This window comes from Hydractinia symbiolongicarpus, chromosome 1 (genome assembly GCF_029227915.1).
Source record: "Hydractinia symbiolongicarpus strain clone_291-10 chromosome 1, HSymV2.1, whole genome shotgun sequence".
Taxonomy (NCBI): Eukaryota; Metazoa; Cnidaria; class Hydrozoa; order Anthoathecata; family Hydractiniidae; genus Hydractinia; species Hydractinia symbiolongicarpus.
The window spans coordinates 9,248,840-9,267,353 of NC_079875.1; the positions used below are offsets into that span (position 1 = coordinate 9,248,840).

The 18,514-nt window shown below is 32.0% G+C and overlaps 2 protein-coding genes across 2 annotated transcripts in view; both read left to right on the forward strand.

Moving 5' to 3' along the window:
• The window catches only part of LOC130636645 (coiled-coil domain-containing protein 124-like), a 33,970-nt gene extending 16,421 nt beyond the window's left edge, over positions 1–17,549 (forward strand). Inside the window, exons 2-6 of the mRNA XM_057446439.1 lie at positions 14,119–14,149; positions 15,418–15,584; positions 16,415–16,523; positions 16,803–16,976; positions 17,227–17,549. Coding sequence (XP_057302422.1) covers positions 15,420–15,584; positions 16,415–16,523; positions 16,803–16,976; positions 17,227–17,468 — 690 coding nt within the window. The 5' untranslated portion in view covers positions 14,119–14,149; positions 15,418–15,419 and the 3' untranslated portion in view covers positions 17,469–17,549. The remainder of the gene's footprint in view (positions 1–14,118; positions 14,150–15,417; positions 15,585–16,414; positions 16,524–16,802; positions 16,977–17,226) is intronic.
• LOC130636637 (endophilin-A3-like) lies at positions 6,058–12,921 on the forward strand. Its single transcript, XM_057446427.1, has 11 exons — positions 6,058–6,437; positions 7,639–7,707; positions 8,013–8,085; positions 8,326–8,469; positions 9,060–9,121; positions 9,368–9,439; positions 9,575–9,641; positions 9,801–9,892; positions 10,295–10,398; positions 11,220–11,449; positions 12,061–12,921. The coding sequence occupies exons 1-11, from the start codon at positions 6,393–6,395 to the stop codon at positions 12,201–12,203; spliced, it is 1,101 nt and encodes a 366-aa protein (XP_057302410.1). The 5' UTR covers positions 6,058–6,392; the 3' UTR covers positions 12,204–12,921.
• Positions 17,550–18,514: the final 965 nt, after the last annotated feature.

Genomic DNA, 18,514 nt, shown 5'->3' on the forward strand with positions numbered 1-18,514 from the left:
CAAACTTTCTAATTTCGTTTGCAGCTAAATTAATGTTTTTTGACATGTATTTTATTTTTTTATCAACCGTAGTAGGAAACGAGTCAAAAAATCGTAAGACACTTAGAGTAAACCGAAAAATCAGGTGACAATTTTCCCTTCATTAGTATGGGCAACATTGCAATCAAGTTCAAAACATTTTCGTAAGTTTTTGTCATGGTGTCAGGAACAACATTGTGATAAGAACAGGATTGATGACGTCTGACAAATCAGAGAGTATCACACAACCTCGGACGGCGAGTAGGATATCAAAAAAGCGAAAAATTGCCCTGGGAACGAGGTTGAGTATCACACTTTTAAGTAGGTGCGCTAAGTAGGTGTGCGATGACACAAAACTGTGTTGTGATTTTGCGCTGCTTTGGTGGCCTGTAACATGACCAATACTCTCGGACTTGGCAAATTTTGCGGGGAGATTTTTTGAACGAATTATTGACTTAGGGCCGAAAAATCAGTTTGTTGAACTTGCTTGTGAAGCAACTGAACGTGCCTGTAAAACGCCCGTGGCTAACCCGTATTTTTTATGGGACCCGCACCAAAGTTAAGGCGGGATATTCGAACTTAGCGTCATGGGGAGAAAAGACAAAACTTCGAAAAGACGAAGTACGCAAATATAAGATGGAATAAGAATTTCAGTGGGAGAACGAATGCATCTGGTTTGGCTTACAGATGGAAGTACACAAACATGACATGGCAAAGACCAGTAGGGCTAGGGCCTAGGGGCCACAAGACCCTGAGGAAGAAGTCGCAGGTTGAACACAAAAGTTCATTTCACCAAAAAGCTTTTGCAATTGAGGGGAAAATTGGCAAGGATAGTTTAATTTTTTTGCAAGCTTTGCGTAACATTAATTTTAAAGTTGACAGAATTGTTTACGAGACTTTTGAAAAAACAGTTACACAAAAACAGTTTGTTATCCCCTTTTCAAAGTATTTCGCCATCTTCTTCTGTTATTCCATTGAATATATAACAAGGTTTGATAGAGCACTAGAATCAAGTAGCAACAATCAAATTTACTTTTAACATAAACGTGAATGCGCCTGCTACAATTACGGACAAAGTATAATGAAACGGAGGGATAATTTCAAATTCGGATGCGCCACAAGTGGTCACATTGGTTGTTTCTATATTAGAATCGCGTATTCTGAACCTCTCAATATTTACAGCGGAGTTCGGAATAGTTGCAAACGTCAGCACAACCATTGTTCTCGTACTTGGCTACCTTCGTGTAGCCGATACTGCGGGTTCGACATAGAATGATACTAGCGAATTTTATACACTCTTTACGTGGTTTACGTGCCTACCGGCTGCAAAATGGTGACTATTTTACTTTTCTGTGTTTGATATTGACAACAAAACTGCCTTTGTTTTATTAATTTTGTCCATAATTTTATTTTACCAAACTTACAAACAAACATCACATCCCAAACGACGAAGAGTTATAGTTGATGACGTCAACCTCGACACGGGTTGGCAATGAGGTTGTGATGTCGCAGCCAGTAAAATTGGAAACTTGTTAAATTTTTTTAAAACTTATTTAAAAGTTTAACCCTGGTAATAATCCATACAACCTTGTCTCCAAGGTCCCTGAGCCTAACCTCGTTCCCAGGGCATTTTTCCTTGTTGATAAAGTGCCACTCCGTAATTAACAAATAAGCGGCCACATGACCCTGGGGACAACGTTGCTTGGATATACTATATGATAGCACATTGTGAGATATTGATGTCGTTTTTTATTAAAATTGGAAAAACAAATTTATCGACTACGTAAGTAAAGTTTTAAAAATGTGCTTGCCTTCTATCAGAATTCTCTCCAGTTCTGATGAAAACAAAAAGATTCGATAATGCGTCCTTTTAACATTAAAACTTTTCTTCTTTCCCCGACATCAGCTAAAAACATTTTCTATTGTGACATATCCTCTGTAAATCTAGTTTCCAGGTTGTCTTAGCTGAAGTGGTCTACTCTCCTTTACGGGAAAGTTGTAGAGTAAAAAGTAGGAATTGACAGGTGGAACGCCGATAAATAAAAACAACCCAGTGTTTCAAAATCGTTAAGTTCAAAAGTGTTTGATACACAAGTGAACAATAGTAAAGGTAGTAATTAGCAGAATATGACGCATAGATGACAAATTTGATAAATATGCAGCAGACACATGCTGACCAATGCATTAATTAAATGTGACAAACGGAGATTACGATGGTATAAATAACTTTATTGTTGTCAGGAGCACGCATAACAAATCGTATTGAACTTTTAATTATTGCTCGCGGCAAGGAGTGGGTAAACGTCAACCGTGCCGTTTTATTCTTTTTTTCTTGCTGTATTTGTTTTCCTGTTGTCTAAAAGAAGAAAATGGACAAAATCTCAGTAAGGAAGACAATAAATAAAAAATATAAATTAGAATAATCTTTCTTTCGTTAAACATTTCAAAAACAACAAAAAAATTGCATAGGCAACTTTTTATGTTCAATGTTTCTGGACATATCCCATAAAACGTGTGTTTGTTCAGTTTCTTAGTTCAAAAACGTTTTGTGTCGTAAGAAGGAAAAGGCTCTCGGATCGTCGTCGCCCGTCAGCCTCCCTCAGCCTTGCGCATTTAAAATGGTAGGTTTGGCAGTGCCGTATGATAACAAGGCGCATGATTAACATCTCGCACAGCCAGCGCCAGAAAGAGACGGCTGTGCCTAGTGTTTTTGGTATTGTTAACTACGTTAAACTGTTTTTATATTTTAGGGATTTTTGTATATTGGTGAACGTGAAATGCATATACATAACTAATGCTAAACAGAGAGCTAACAAAACAGCAAAATACAGAAACAGACTGTGACTGTGTAGTTGCGTTGATGTTTGTTGCCTGGTCTGGTTTATAATTGAAGTGGTTTAACATAACTAAGCTAGCCATAAAAAGAAGAAGCACATTACTTTTTTTGCAGTTGTAGTTACAGTGTTATCTAAAAAAGGGGGATTTTGTCTTTTTTATGGCTAGCTAGCTAGCTAGCTAGCTTTGGCTAGCTGTGCTAGGCATGGTGCGCAGTTGGGGAAATCCTTTTAATTAAGCTGTAGCTATAGCTTAATTTGGAGATCTCCTAAATATCATACAGCTTATATCGTATCATACAGCTTAATTAGGTGACATACATCTAAATTAAGAGATACAAAAAGTTTTTCCCCAATTTCTCGAAAAATGTAAATTTTAGCAGAATCACCACTGCAGCTCTTTCAGCGTCAGTTTGACCACTATATTATAAAAGAAAAACAGTATTTCCAGCATTCAGGGTTCAAAAGATATGGACTATAAACAATAGTTCATTGTTAGCGATAGTCTATTTAAGCTGTACTGCAGGATGTCACGTTGCGTGATACATCCTATTTAAGCAGATATTTTTTAAACTTCAAATTTAGCGGATCTCCGTGTTGCTACGAAAAAACTAGTGTATTGGAGATGTTTATATGCACATAAATTGGATTTATTCAGTTGGATAGATGCTAAAATTCAGTTAAATGTGTGTTTTAGACAAAGTTTTGTACACCTTAACTAAGCTGTAAAACGCCTAATTAGACTGTATCATACATCCTAATTAAGCTGACATCTAAATCAAGCTGTACAGCTTAATTAAGAGGATTTCCCTGACTGGTGCGGATTATTCTCCTGGTCGGAATTTCACCTGGTACAACTTTCATTTGAGGGAAACACAGATGCTTCACTGTTGAACTCTCACAGAAGAAGCTTTGAATAAACAAGAACTTCAAATATCTAAATTTAACTAAAGCTATATTAGAAAAAACTCTCCTAAAGTACACAATATAACAGGTTTGAAGTTAGAAAACAAGGATTTTGTGAAAAATTCATCCCTTATTTATGAAGAGGTGACTAAGTGAATGACATGTTTTCCCTCAAATCATAATGGCTACCCTTATACGAATGCGTAATTGGTTTAAAAGTATCACGCCCACTGGGAGAATGGGGAGGGGGTCAATATATGGGCTGCCAATAAAACCTAATACTGTAACATAAAAAAATATATTTTCAGAGTTTTTTTCACATTCTAATAACAAATATTTCCAGATGGTCACATATATATGATAGAAAAGCTATACCAAACCAACCAACCGTGTTATTTTCGCATGAATATTGCATAGATAATATGCCTTTAAACCTATATCAATAAAACAAAAATCAGTTGTTTTGGGGCCCTTGATTTTGCAAAGAAAAGCGGCGATAGAAATGTTTTTTAAGATTGCATTTTAAAAGTTTAAAATAGAAAAGCGGCGATAGAAATGTTTTCTTAGATTGCATTTTAAAATTTTAAAAACAAAATGGGTGATAGAAATGCTCTTTTAGATCGCATTTTAAAAGTTTATAAACGAAAAGCCGTGATAGAAATGTTTTTTAAGATCGCATTTTAAAAGTTTATAGACGAAAAGCGGCGATAGAAATGTTTTTTTATATCGCATTTTGATTCACGAACGATTAAAATCTATTATGTAGCTAGCTTTATGATAACAAATTAAAATGTGTTATTTTTTTTTGCCGTCGGTTTTTGATTTAATTGATAAACTAATGGTCTTTGTTGTTTTACAATATAAGTTATCTATTGTGGAAGCCACAATGTAATATTTAATTTTCGTTTGTGTAGTCCATGAAACATGATCGGTCAGGATAGTCAGGAAAACCAAGGTCAACTTTGGGTTGAACACCCTGTATTACATAAACTTGTTTCCAGTTTCACTACAATTCAAATAGGTGGAAAACAAATATGTCATTATAATTGTCAGAAATATATAACCTTTATCAGCTATATTTATGCAGGATAAGTGTACTCTATATACAATAAGTACAGAGCTGAAAGATGTTTTTTTCACTGTTCCTAGATTTTCACTTAAACTGACAGTTGGAAAGGGAGGGTCAAATGTTAATCGGCCATATGCCAACGAAAAAGATAAAAATCATTTGTCAACAGCTCTTAATTGTCCAAAGTATATGATGGAAGTTTTTTATCTGATATGAAAGATATACAATTTTTAAGGAAATTTATGTTGGGCCCCAAAAACTTCAGTTTGTATAACCGCCTTACCTCCAAACGAACCTCCTCCAAAACCAAACTAAAATAAGTAGCTACTTAAAATCTCCATGTAATGGCTTGCTGTCTTATGGTGATGCTCTTCCTAGCTCCTGGGAACTAGGTTACCATCACAAAGAAATGGCCATTTGTTGTTTTTTGTGACAAACTGAGCATAGAAATTACCCCCTTAATTATAGAAATTCTTGTTACTGTAATATATGTATATATATGCCATATTTATATACTCTATTATTCCCGTATCTCTACTATTCCCACCTCTGGTAAAAACCCACCTTTTTGGTATGGGTTGATAAAATAATCCTGCATGCAGCTTTGATTTAATTTCTATCAACTGTAGTATATACCGTATCTAGTACTCAAATATTTCCTCCACACATAGCAGTGTAAGTATATATATAAATAGCATTTTACAACAATTTGGAATGAAATATACACTATTAGAATTTCAATTAAACACATGTAACAAGGTTGCAATTTTCATTGTTTGCTTGGTCTGTCCTATATATAATTTATTTGTATTTTTTAACGCCTTGAATTCTGTGACTTAAAAACTTTTTTTTAAAAAATAATACTAACCCGATAGTCCATGCTTAAATAATCCTGCCTCTCGCATTCCAACCTCTCTAGTAAACCAGCCTTTATTTTTAAGGTTAAAACGCTAATCCAGTAGCATGGATAATAGGGTGTATTAATTCTCTAGTTATCTCCCCAACTAATAGATAGCCAGGGATGATTTTGATCATTGCCTGTTGATTACAAATTTGCTGGGAGCACCATATTCCACATTAAATGTTTCTGGATGCATGTTTTTTGGTGTAAAGTGTTATTAGAAAAAATTATTTATGAATAGCAATGCACCTTGTGTTGTTCTTTGTTTTAAAAAATTTACACATAAGGAAACGACTTAACATGTATATATGTGTTAATAAAGGAAATTTAAAATTTTGATTTAATAGATACAATCGACTTAGACGAAAACATTTTGATAATTTATATTTTTTTATCTAGTTTTAGTTTCAAATATTCCTTAAATGTTCACACTTCCAACATAAAAAATAATAATATCAAAGGTTAATAGTTCCCTAATAAAGGTATTTGAAAAAAAAAGATTTTGCATCTGTTTGACCACTTGAAAGTAATATGGTTCCTGTTTTATAAGATAGATTATTAGTGGTTGTTGAGTGGTAATAAACATTAAATCCATAAGTGATTTATTTATGTATAACAGACACTTTAATAATGATGTTGCTTTCTAGAGTAGTTAACTAACACTATGTCATTTTACGGCTTCAAGAAACAGTTGAATAAAACTAGTCAGGTAGGTTTAGTATATACATCATTATCCACACCACAAGTGATAGATTGTTATTAAAAAGTGTACTGAATGTTTACAAGGATGTGCTTACTGTGTATTTAAACTGAAAAATCAAATCATTTGTGTTTAATCAATGTTAAAGGGAAACTAATGTGACAAATGATCTTGAACTTATGTTATAAAACTCAACTTGTTTAACAGGCCTTCTAAAGTTCTGGAAAAAATTGTTTTGTTGTTATTAAGGCTGAGGAAAGTAGATAATCTGTTTTGTGTTTTATGTAGCTTCAACAGTATCAGGTATATACCGTTCATTTTTTATTTTCATAAACAACAACAACAACAAAGTAATGCAAACAAAGAAGCAAATAAAAGTATGAGTGGTCACACAAAACAGATAAGACAATTTTGAATTAATTATTATACCAAGTCCTAGTTTTGTTGCAGGGTCAGTTAGTCGGTCAGTCTACAGTACGTCGGTCAGTAAGTGGGCAGATTTTTTTGTTCACTTAGTCAGGCAAAAAATAACATTCTAGTGACTCTCGCTTTTATTCACCCCCGCCCCCCTAATTATGTATAATTGACATTCCTAATTTCAACATTTTGAACAAAAGTATTTTTACTTTAGTATTTTATTTTTATACCTTCCGCAAAAAAAAAGTTAATTTTGTATGAAAGAGCTTGAAAAATTGTCTAGAAATATTTTTTTTGAAAAATCTTTCACTAATTATGCCTGGCATTATAAACTAGTCCTGAGTGAGGTATTGTATTTGACAGCAAGGCATCCGCTGATTGATTTGCTTCACATAATTATCCAGCTTGCGTTGGTAGTTTAATTGTTTTTGGGTTAAGAATTGGCAAAATACTAGGAAATAAAAAAAATTTGGAAAACATTTCTGAACATATAAAACCTACATACTGGAGCTGCCCTATATTTCTTTTTAAAAAAAGTGTAATAGATGAAGATAATATTCACAATTTTTTAGGCGGAGCAGCATGACATCATAATTTATGCAGAACAATTAAATGTCAAAGTTTAAATGTAAAATCAAAAAAACAACTTTTTGAACTCTAGAACAAAGTTTAACATCATTTATCACCTCCACCACCTTAAGAACTAGTTTTTATAATCATCGATTCAAGTGAAACTAGAAAACAACAACTGTGTTTTAATAATATTGCATGGAGATCTGTTCTTTTAATTTAGTATTTGAGTGAGAAGGTTGGAGGGAACAAAGGATCTCAACTTGAAGAAGATTTTGTTGGCCTGGAACGGGTAAAATTACATTTCCTTGTTGTTATTGAAATAAAAAACATCTAGATCACATGAACAAAACAAGACTTTGGAGAATGAAATATTATGGAGCTCTATATTTTTCTAAGAAATTCTGCCCCATATTTGTTTTTAGAGCATACAATTTGTAAAATATCACTACTTTAAATTTGATAATATGAGTTAGTTAATCACAGTTTCACATTTTATTTTATATATAATTTTTTTACACTTTGCAATTTTTTGTATCACCTTTCTAGTTGGATAAGTTAAATATGTTTTTCATTTATTTATATTATTTATTCTAGAAAATAGATGCAACAGAAAAATGTATTACTGAAATGCATAGAAAGTCAATTGAATATTTGCAACCAAATCCCAGTAAGTTTGATTACGAGACTTCAGAGTTGTATCTGTTTCGTAGTTTTCTTTAAATCCTTTATTTTCATCTTTACTGAAAAAAAACTGAACATTTTCTTTGAGAAAATTCTAACTCTTAAGGTTTGAAGTATAAACATTGAAACAGTCAAAAAAGGGTATTTTCTAAGTTTCGCAACTTTAAAAATCCTTAATTTGTTGCATTTCTTTTTTTTAAGTAGTTCTTTTGTGTTATAACCTTAGCTGCAAGAACCAAACTAGCATTCCAGGCATCAATGCAGAAAGCAAGAGGTCAAGCCAAGTCTGTAAAATATCCACAGCCAGAACAAATGTTGGCTGATGTTTTTACGAGAGGTGGAAATGAATTAAATGATGATTCTCCTTATGGTATGTGTAAAGCCTATACTGCAATACATAGCATCGGTGTTTTTGTAGATGCCTGAAATCATCAAGTATTTGCTGTCATGTCTGTTGTAAAAGCATAGCTGCCACTTTCAGACCATTCTACAAGGGTTGTCAAAATTGGAAATTTAGATCAGTCATAAAAAATCATGGAATTTAATTTGGTCAAGTAAAAACTAAAGATAATACATTTATTAGAAAAAACTTAGAAAAGTTAAGGCTCATTTTATGTTTTAATGACAGCCTTTGCCATTGACAGTGTTATTTTATTTTGTTATTTTAGTCGTTGTTGTTGTCTGTTTTCTGGACTTTTGTAATTATTACAATTATTTTTTATTATATTTTTATTTTTTTTATAAAAAAATTATGGAAAACATGAAATTTATTTCAAAACTTTTGTGGCCACCAGGCATTTAATAAAACTCACACTCATCAGTTGAACACTACTAGAAGCAGTGGATGTTAAAGTAGCTTTTTTTAAATTGTTGTACATAAAATAAAGTAGCACAGCTCATCACGCCTGTATTATAACACAACTAGTTAACGTTTAGCTTCAAACTGTTTGTGTGTTTTAGCAAACTCGTTGACAGAGCTGGGTGAGAAATTTCATGAAATGGCTGAAATTAAGGAATCAATGGTATGTGATGCCAATAATCAATCCTCTATAACGAAAACACCCACAAGAATTCAGAAATATTTTCACGACAGCGGGTGCACACTATGAGTAGTGACTGCACTATAGTGATCACATTACAGGGTTGCCAGACTACAGCAAGATGAAGGGTTACTCCCTCCCCCTCCCTTTATTTTAATCACCTGAAAATGTGTTAAACATTGTGGTAATGTATGATGGGTGAATGATAGAAAAACATTTTTTTTCCAGGAAAGTAATGTAAAACAAAACTTTTTGGATCCATTGTTTCAATTGCAACAAAAAGATTTAAAAGAAATTAGCGTGAGTTATTTAATATTGTTTTGTAACTATTTCCCAAATAAAATCTAGAAATTGTTAAATTTGCGGTTTGCATTTTATCAATGTTAAAATCACTTTAATTTTTTATTTATTTTACTATATTTAATTTCTTTGTAGCATCACCGGAAAAAGTTAGAGAGCAGACGTCTTGATTTTGATTACAAGAAAGGAAAAGGCGCAAAAGGTTTGAGTTATTTTGATATCATATTAAATTTGTGTCCGCACATGACAATGTAAAATTAGTGATGATAAAATGATAATCCTGTATATTTTCAGAAGTTTTAGAAGTTATTTAATTGGCAAAACATGGAATTTTTTTTAACTATTTGTAAATATTTTTTAGTTTCTGCAGATGAGCTCCAAATGGCAGAAGAAAAATTTGAAGAATCAAAAGATCTTTGCTATAACAGCATGATGAATTTTATTGACAGTGATGTAAGACTTTTTGATGATGTCATAGTTTTTTGATTAAGCAACATCTCCACTTAAGACCTTTACTTCCAAATCAGCTTTTTATTACACCCTTTCTACTTCCTATTTTCTCACACCAAAAAAAAAAAAAAAAAAGATGGTTAATATTAGTTTTTATTGGGACCTGATCAAAGGAATATTGAAGATAATTTTCTAAAAGTAGATCATTTATAAAAAGACAATATAAGTTTCCTCTAAATAAGGTTTGAAATTAAATTTACATTCTCAGCTTCTGTGAAGCCTAAAGTTTACTAATATAAAATTAGCTGGCATTTTTCCTTTGTTTCCTTTCTGTGTTTTGTTTGTCGAGAACATGTTCTAGTGTTAAAATAAGGAAAATATATTCACTATTTTTTCATGCTAAAGACTGAGCATATTGGACAGTTGCATGTTTTTGCTGAAGCTATTCGTGATTACCATCGTCAATGTTCAGAGATTATGGATACTGTTGTGACGGTTCTTTCTGAAAAGTAAGTCGTTGTGTTCCGGTAATTGAATATATTGTTTCTAACTTCAGTGACATAATTCAATTTCTTTATTTTCAGTAACATTAAAAACAGCTAGTTCTACAAATTTTCATTGGAACATAACCAATAAGTGAAACATTAAATAAATTATTTTAAATCTTTAAAATGCTCGTTTTGTGGTTTAGTTTCATAAAAATAAAACTTATCGAATTAAGTTTTCTTCTTTTTATTTTTTGTTTAAGAATAGGACATCATACACCATTATCATTTAGTTCTTCAAAACTTGGTCACACAGAACAATATCTACTATTTTATGTTAACGGCGTTAGTAAAATTAGTCAAGACATGTTTTGCACTTATTAATTTGAAGCCAAAGAGCATCAAAACTGGTCCGAGAAATTGTTGTCTTCTTCTGCCTAGCTAACTAGGGGCCAGCCGAGACTAAAAATAGTCAAATTTACCAGAGCTTAGACAACCTACAGGTTTCAGAAGCAACAGGTTGATGGTATCATTATGGTCAAACTTGTCTTATGTTAAGCACTGTTTAAAGTGCTACACAATAGAAAACAGTTAACAGCTCATCGACACGTCCTAAAAATGTTTTAAATCAATTATCTGTCCAAATGTTTGACTGGCTAAGTGGATGTACCCACAGGTGTTATAGTCTTGTATAATAATAGTTTCTTATATTTGTGTACCATATTTATTATTTAACTGTAAAAAATATATGCATATCTAACGGCCAAGGTTTATGATTATCTTATTTTTACTATCATAATTTATTTTCTCAGAGATCGGTGTGAAAAGCGTTTCATTTTTTGTAGACTCTCCGAAGCAGCAAGCAGACCTCGTGATGACAGAACCTTTATTTCGCGACCAAAATTTAGTGCAGACAATGACAGTTTAGACTCTTACGAGCTTCACCAAGCTGAAATGAAGACATCTCCTGCGCCAGCGCATAGGCCGAATGCTCCAACTATTTCAGCTCCTGTAATGCCTGCACCAGCAGCCCCACGTACACCTAGTGCTCGTGGGTTGTATGATTTTGAACCAGGTAAATAATTCGAATGTTGTCTCGGTAATACATGGAATAACGTTGTTAATATCACGAACTAATATTTTCAGGGTACCTTGTGAGTGTTTATAGTATGTTAATGCTTAAGAGTTCTTTGGCAAATTCTTATTCAGTTTTGGGCAGCTGATCATTTAGTTTAAATAATTTCATGGTGAACCAGCTTAATACAGATAAATAACATTTGTTTTTGTTTATCCAACAACAGACCAACAACAACAACAACAACAGGGATTTTAAAAATTAAATGAATCATACATTCATGTATTTTTGTAACACAAACTAAAATTTTTAGTTGAGGATTTGAGAATTACAGTCTTAGAAAGTTAAGGAAATAGAAGTACTAAAATTTATTTTAAAATTTTTTGATCAGTTTAGGTTGTTGTTTAACCGTTTGTCTTTTTGTTCTGATTCTAAAATAATGCTAGTATTAAAAATCCCTGTTAGTTTCCCAGAAGTAATTTTTTTTAAATACTTTTCTGGTAAGATTGTGGTGAATATAAAAGAAACTGTTAGGGACTAGAACCCTGTCTTATGAATGTGTAATTTTATTAAAGTTATCCAATACATATATTGTTATTCTATATTTTTAGAAAACGAAGGTGAATTAGAATTCAAGGAAGGCGACATTATTGAATTGACAAGTCGATTAGACGAGAATTGGTTGGAGGGTGTTTGTAATGGTAAAACCGGCTATTTTCCAGAAAATTATGTCGAAATTTTAGTCCCCTTGTAGAACGAGGCTTCTTCTTTACTCACCCAAAATTATTATTTTGTGATGATATATATATATTGATCCTTAGTTTGTAATTTATTAGGTTGTACAATTTAAGATTTCTTTCACCTTTTACATGTGTGGTGTCGATTTGGCGTGCTAAGCCGTCAAAGTGTAGTACTAACCTTATAGAAATTTTATTGTTGTGTTTTACCTGGAAGCTAATTTTTATTTTTATTTTTTTTTATACATGACTATTGTTATGATTTTTCTTAACGACGATATTATCAATTTAACCTTTTTTTTTTGGTGTGAGTAATGTCTAGATTTCACAAAATCTTTAGTATTATTTCTTCTCCAGTTAAATTTTTCAATGGCAATGCTTGGAACAATCAAACATAAATACCAATCAAAAATGAGAATGTTTGTTGTTTACACGTATGTAAAATTAATATTTAGCCTCTTGTTTTTATCACTGAAATAAGGAGAAAAAATGTATAGCTTGCACTTTTTGTTTTTAGGAAAAAGATATGCCCAATAATTTTTAGTAACTATTTCTTTTATAATGTTAGTTTCTTTCACACAATTCAATATTTGTTGTGATTATCTTACATATATATATATATCTGTATATTTTGGTGGGTGCATTTATAATTATGCATTTAATCATAGCACACAGTGTGATCTAAATGTTTATCTATGTAATGTTTTTTGTTGTAATCAACGTGCAATATTCTAATTTGTTTAATTTGTTTATTTTGTGACTGAGTGTCTGCTATGTTAGGAAAGTCAGCATCTGGAAAACTTTGTTCTGTTCTATAAGTTGTACCAAGTCAAACTCATAAGAGCTGGTAACCTGCTGGATATGGGTTTCGCCTTGTAATTGCATGCTTAGCAAGTGTTTTTATTACAGCTAAGGGTCAATTTGGACCATATTGATAAAATGTTTGAGCACTGAAGTGACAGTGCTGTATAAGTATTCTAATTAATAATAAGAGGAATAAGAAATTAAGTTTTGGCTCGGGTCACTTGTCAGATAATACAGTTTCTGACGACCCATAACTTCGGATCTGTATGTCGGTTTGCAATCAAATTTTGTGTGTAAAAATATAGGGCCCATACAAGCTTTCCAGACAATTTTATTGCAAATCAAGTTGCAGGTCCTGAGTTATTGGGTCACTGAAACAAAATTACAAGACGAGACCGGACGAGCAAATGGGTGTCATTTTGGCAAAAAAAAGTATGTTAATCAATTTACTTTTATAATATCTATTCATTGATAAAGTTTAAATGCACATCCCTTAATAGGTCTAGAAATGCTGATGACAAAAAATGTCAAAATTTGCTACTACTTAAAAGACATCATAATTTATGCAGCATAATTAAATCTGAAATTCTTTAAAAGTGAATATCTTGAGAACGAAAAGAGCCTATTAAAAATTTACAAATACTTGTTAACAAACTTTTTAAGCTCTATAATATAAGTCCAACATATTTTACACCTTGGGTTCCTTTTAAAACTACAACAAATTTATTTGGTTATGATATTTAACTAATGGGTGTCTGCTTTAATTAATACGTATATAGTAGCAAACAAAAATAGTTATTCGAAACAAAAAACGTTGATGTAAATTAGCATGGAATCCTGTAATTTTGACAATATTTTTGGACTACCCTATTATAAAATCCACAAAAGTGAACTTCTTCAGTTGTGAAGTATACTTAATAATGAAATTAAGGTTTATCTAACACTTTCTGCTTTAAAGTCTCTAGTACAAGCCTTCACAATTAATAAGAAGTAAATAAGACTAGCGTGTGCTACCTTCATCAACTTGTTTGTAACACTTAGCTATGAAATAAGTTTTAACTTTTTAGAACTGTGTTTAATAATGATAGTAATTTTAAAGATTGCTCTTAACGATACTTCATTTTTTTTAGATGAAATATAAAATTTAAAAATAATAAAGGTAAGATAATATCACAAATTTTAGATATATTTTATGTTTCTTCTGATTTCTGATTATAATTTAAAATGAGATAAATTATTGTATTACGAAAAATTATAAAAGGTTATTTCAACATTTCTCAGATATGAGTATATCTGAGAAATGTTGAAATAACCTAATTATCTCAACATTTGAATGTGCAGGTTATTTTTAACGAATAATCATCACAAATTTTATGAGTTTTTTTTTCAATTTCGCTCAAATTAGTTCCGCGAAAATTATTGGAAAAATTGGCTATTTTCGCGATATTCTGGTGAAATTTCTTCGCGCAAATTACTTCTCACGAAAATAAGAAATAAATAAATCAAAAAACCTCTACTAGTAGTAGTAATTGTATCAACTTTTGTTGGGTCCCTATAAAGAGTTTATTTTATGTGCTGTGGGGCTGTGGGATGATCAGAAAGCTAAATTAGAAGATATGATGCTGTTAGCTCGATTGATTGTTTTTAAGAAGATAATTCTGTTAATACCCTGAAATCCTGAAATAGATAAAAAAAAAACGGTTTTGCAATTTGATTGGTTGTTTTGCTCTACATACCTGTAGGCATTAAAATTTTGCGAGGATTTATTTTTGTGATATCGCAAATGAAAAATATGCGATTTTTTTAGATTAAGCAACAAATTAACTTTGCTCATTTTTAAAATATTGCAAATAGTGAAATAAGTTGCTTAAAAGGTAAAATTAAGAATCCAGCTTCTGTAAATGAACCGGTAAAAGTTCAATTTTGCGAGAATTTAATTTCGCGAATTTTAAAATTAATTTTGCGAATTTTAAAACTGATTCGTTAGAATTAAAGTTCTCAAGTAGCAATTCTAAAATTTAAAGCATTTCGAAAATATAGCAAAAATTGAAAAAGGCGCAAAATATAATTCTCACGAAAGTCTGTTCTTTAAATTCTTTTTTCGTTAAAAAATTTTCAAAAAAAAATAAATATTTCTAACAGTGTTTGTGTAAAAACTGAAAATAAAACAAAACAAAAACATTAACAACCAATCAGAATGCATGAATGGTAGTATGTACATTTTAATTTAGAAATTACGTTTGAATAAAAAATTAATTAAAAACTCCCAAGTTTAATAATAAATATTTTAGTAGATGAGTAGTATTTTTTGGTATTATTTTTATGTCTTACAAGTTAAGAAATTATCTAAAGGATATAAAATTAAAGGCCACGTTGTTTATTTTAAAAGCGAGATTGAACTATTTTTGTTTGTTATTATTATTATAGACATGCCTAAGAAAAATTCTTCGTGGGGGGTCAACACAAAAGCGGCTGAAGCACGTGAAAGAAAAAACCAACAGAAAGTAGAAGAACAAGCTGCAAAACAGAAAGCGAAAGACGATGCTTATTGGCTCGATGAAAATAAAATGGAACAACGGAAGAAGGAGAAAAAGGTTAGACGTGGCGTATTGATTTTTTGATTTATTGATATAATACAGGGAAAAAACACACAGCGGTTAAGCTTTTACGCCATCTTCCAGCAAGCAGCAAGTATGGTTACTAATATAAATGATGAGTCAGCCTTTCTAATTCACTGCCGAGGCGAATGCCAATGTGTTGACCAAAATTCCCTAATCACGTCGACAACTTTTTGCGATGCGTTGTTAATTGCATTTTAGGTGAAGTTACGTAAGTTTTGCTTTTATTTTCTCTTTTTATTCAACTGTTTTACGTGTATGAAATTATGTAATCCCATCCTGAATTTGTCAATGTTGAGAGCGTGCTTAAAACATAGATTTTTGGTTATTTGGCCGGATCAAATTTTCTCAATTTTCTGCGGTTTCTGGGCGACAACGTGGAGTGTTCCGTTATAATGCATTCTTGAAAGTGCAGCTAGCATATTTCAAACGCTGTTCACATAACATGTGCAAAAGCAGCAATTTGGTATGCCACCGGCTGCCGATAATTTTATGTTTACATTTTCGGCCATGTTTGTAGAGCAGGGAAAAAAACTGTCTTTGTGTACAAAATTAATGTAATATTTTTATATTAAAAATCCCAGATTGAATTTGCAGAAAAGAGCAGAAAAAAATAACTGTTAGTTTGTATAGAACTAGAAATTCAACCTTAACGGGCAGAGATATAGCGATATGGTTTTGCGACGGAGTAATAGTACATTTACCATATAAATATTTTTTTCTTAACAAAAATGTATACGTCACTTTGGCATCGCCGTGCTTTGTTTAAGTCACTCGAACCCTTCACACTACGTGTTTGGTTATAGGATAGAGAACAACAGAAGAAGGAAGAATTACTTGCTAAAAAGCTAGACGCAAAAAAATTACTGGAAGAAGAAGAGAAAGGTTTACACTCATCTGCACCAAGCAAAGGAAGTACGTTAATTTCATCTCGACAGCGAGATTATGTATTGACTGAAATAAGCTACTGAAAAATACACTCAAGTTTTTATAATTCCAACTTTGAGGCTTAACATATACGTGCTTTATTTTATCCTTATTTTGATTACTTGGCGGCTACTGGTTCTATATGTCTGCATTTTATAAGAGGATCAGCCGGTCTTGTTTGTAAATTTCAACTGTTACTATACACGTAACTTTGCGTGCTAGAATTTCATATGATTGATTTTTTAATTTTTCTTTATAAATATACAGAAGTTGTAACCAAAGTGACGCTGTCTGATATTGAAAAAATTAAAGAAAAAGAACGAAAGCGCCGTGAACACGCAGCCATGTTGAGAGAGAAAGAGAAAAAGAAAATAACAGAAAACCCGGTTGTCGAAGAAGAAAACCCGAATCGGAAAATGGCGGAGCTGTTGGCTGAAGAAGGTATTAGTTTTGCTTTAAGTATCCTTTGAGATATGGTGTACTACTTGACTTTGTAAGGTAAAATATCAATCTAATAAAAGAATAATAATAATTGTGGATATAATTTTTTTTACATTTTCTTTTTAAAATAAATAAATTTATGAACATGGTTTATATTAGCAAATATTATTTACACTACGTGTAGTTATCTAAAGCGTCATTACTTGAGTGTTTATACACAAACCTAAACAAACTTATTTGCAACTTTTAGGTGCAGTTGAAGCGAGAAGTGTGAACGATGCAATTTCCGTGTTAAGCATCAGTGGCGGTGACTCTGCTGTGCCAGTTGACCGACATCCAGAAAAACGAATGAAAGCAGCATATAGTGATTTTGAAGAACGTGAATTACCTCGACTAAAAGCAGAGAATCCTAACCTTAGACTTTCACAATTAAAACAACTTTTGCGAAAAGAATGGCAAAAGTCACCCGACAATCCAATGAATAATAGGTGATGAGACGAACCAATAGAATTGTATTTATATTATATTTGAACCAATCAAAGATTTAGAATCATTTAGAAAAAGAAATTTTAAGTTTTGTTAGGGTTATTTTTATTAGAGTGTTTTTATCACATGTAGGAAGAGGAGTGACTATATTATATCTGGTTCTTTCAGCGTCTGGGTAGACACGTTAACTGTAGTTTTGCTCAAAACTATTGGAATTTTAGAAGGCTGGGCACGTGGCACGTGGCCTTGTGGTTATGCAGTTCGCTTCGTAATCGCAAGCTCCGTGGTTCGGTCCACAGCGCGGGCATGTTTAGCAAGTGTCTTTACTACAGCTACGTGTCAACCCATGCTATGCGAGGGAAATTGGGTAGATAATGACGGTGTATGCTTAATGTATACATCCCGAATACAGGACCCACATTGATAACAGTGTCTCCAACACTGAAGTTGCTATATCCTGTATACATATTTGGAATAATAATAATAATAACAAAAATGTTCCCTTGGGAATGAAGTTAGTTTTTAAGGTAAGTGGCTGCTTCAGCAGCGTCGAGTGTGGGTGCAGGGACTGTTTCAAAGAAATACAATATCCTAATCAGTTTTGACTTTGGTTGTAGTCTCGGTCTTAAAAAAACGGCAAAAAACTTTCCAATTACATGAAACAAAAATCTTTCGCACAGTTTTTTATCGATTGTGAATTTATCGAAAAAGTTTGGTTATACACTTTATTATAACGTACATCAAATAAAAGAAGAAAAACGAAAAAATGTATTACGATCCATACTCAAAAGACACTTCTATTAGTCTTGGGTGTTTATCAGACAGGGTAATGTTAAAGTTCGTGTCGATAGAATTAGAGGAAATACATTTATCAATTAATGTGTCATATTAGCAGGATATACTGAAGTCATGGTAACTACGGAAATACAGTAAATAGTACTCGAAAAAAACTATTTTGTTCCAAGTCTCTCATTTCAAAAATGAGTGTTTTTAACATAAACTAAGGATGAAACAATGGTACAGTATTTTTCCTTCTGTTTAACACAAATAAA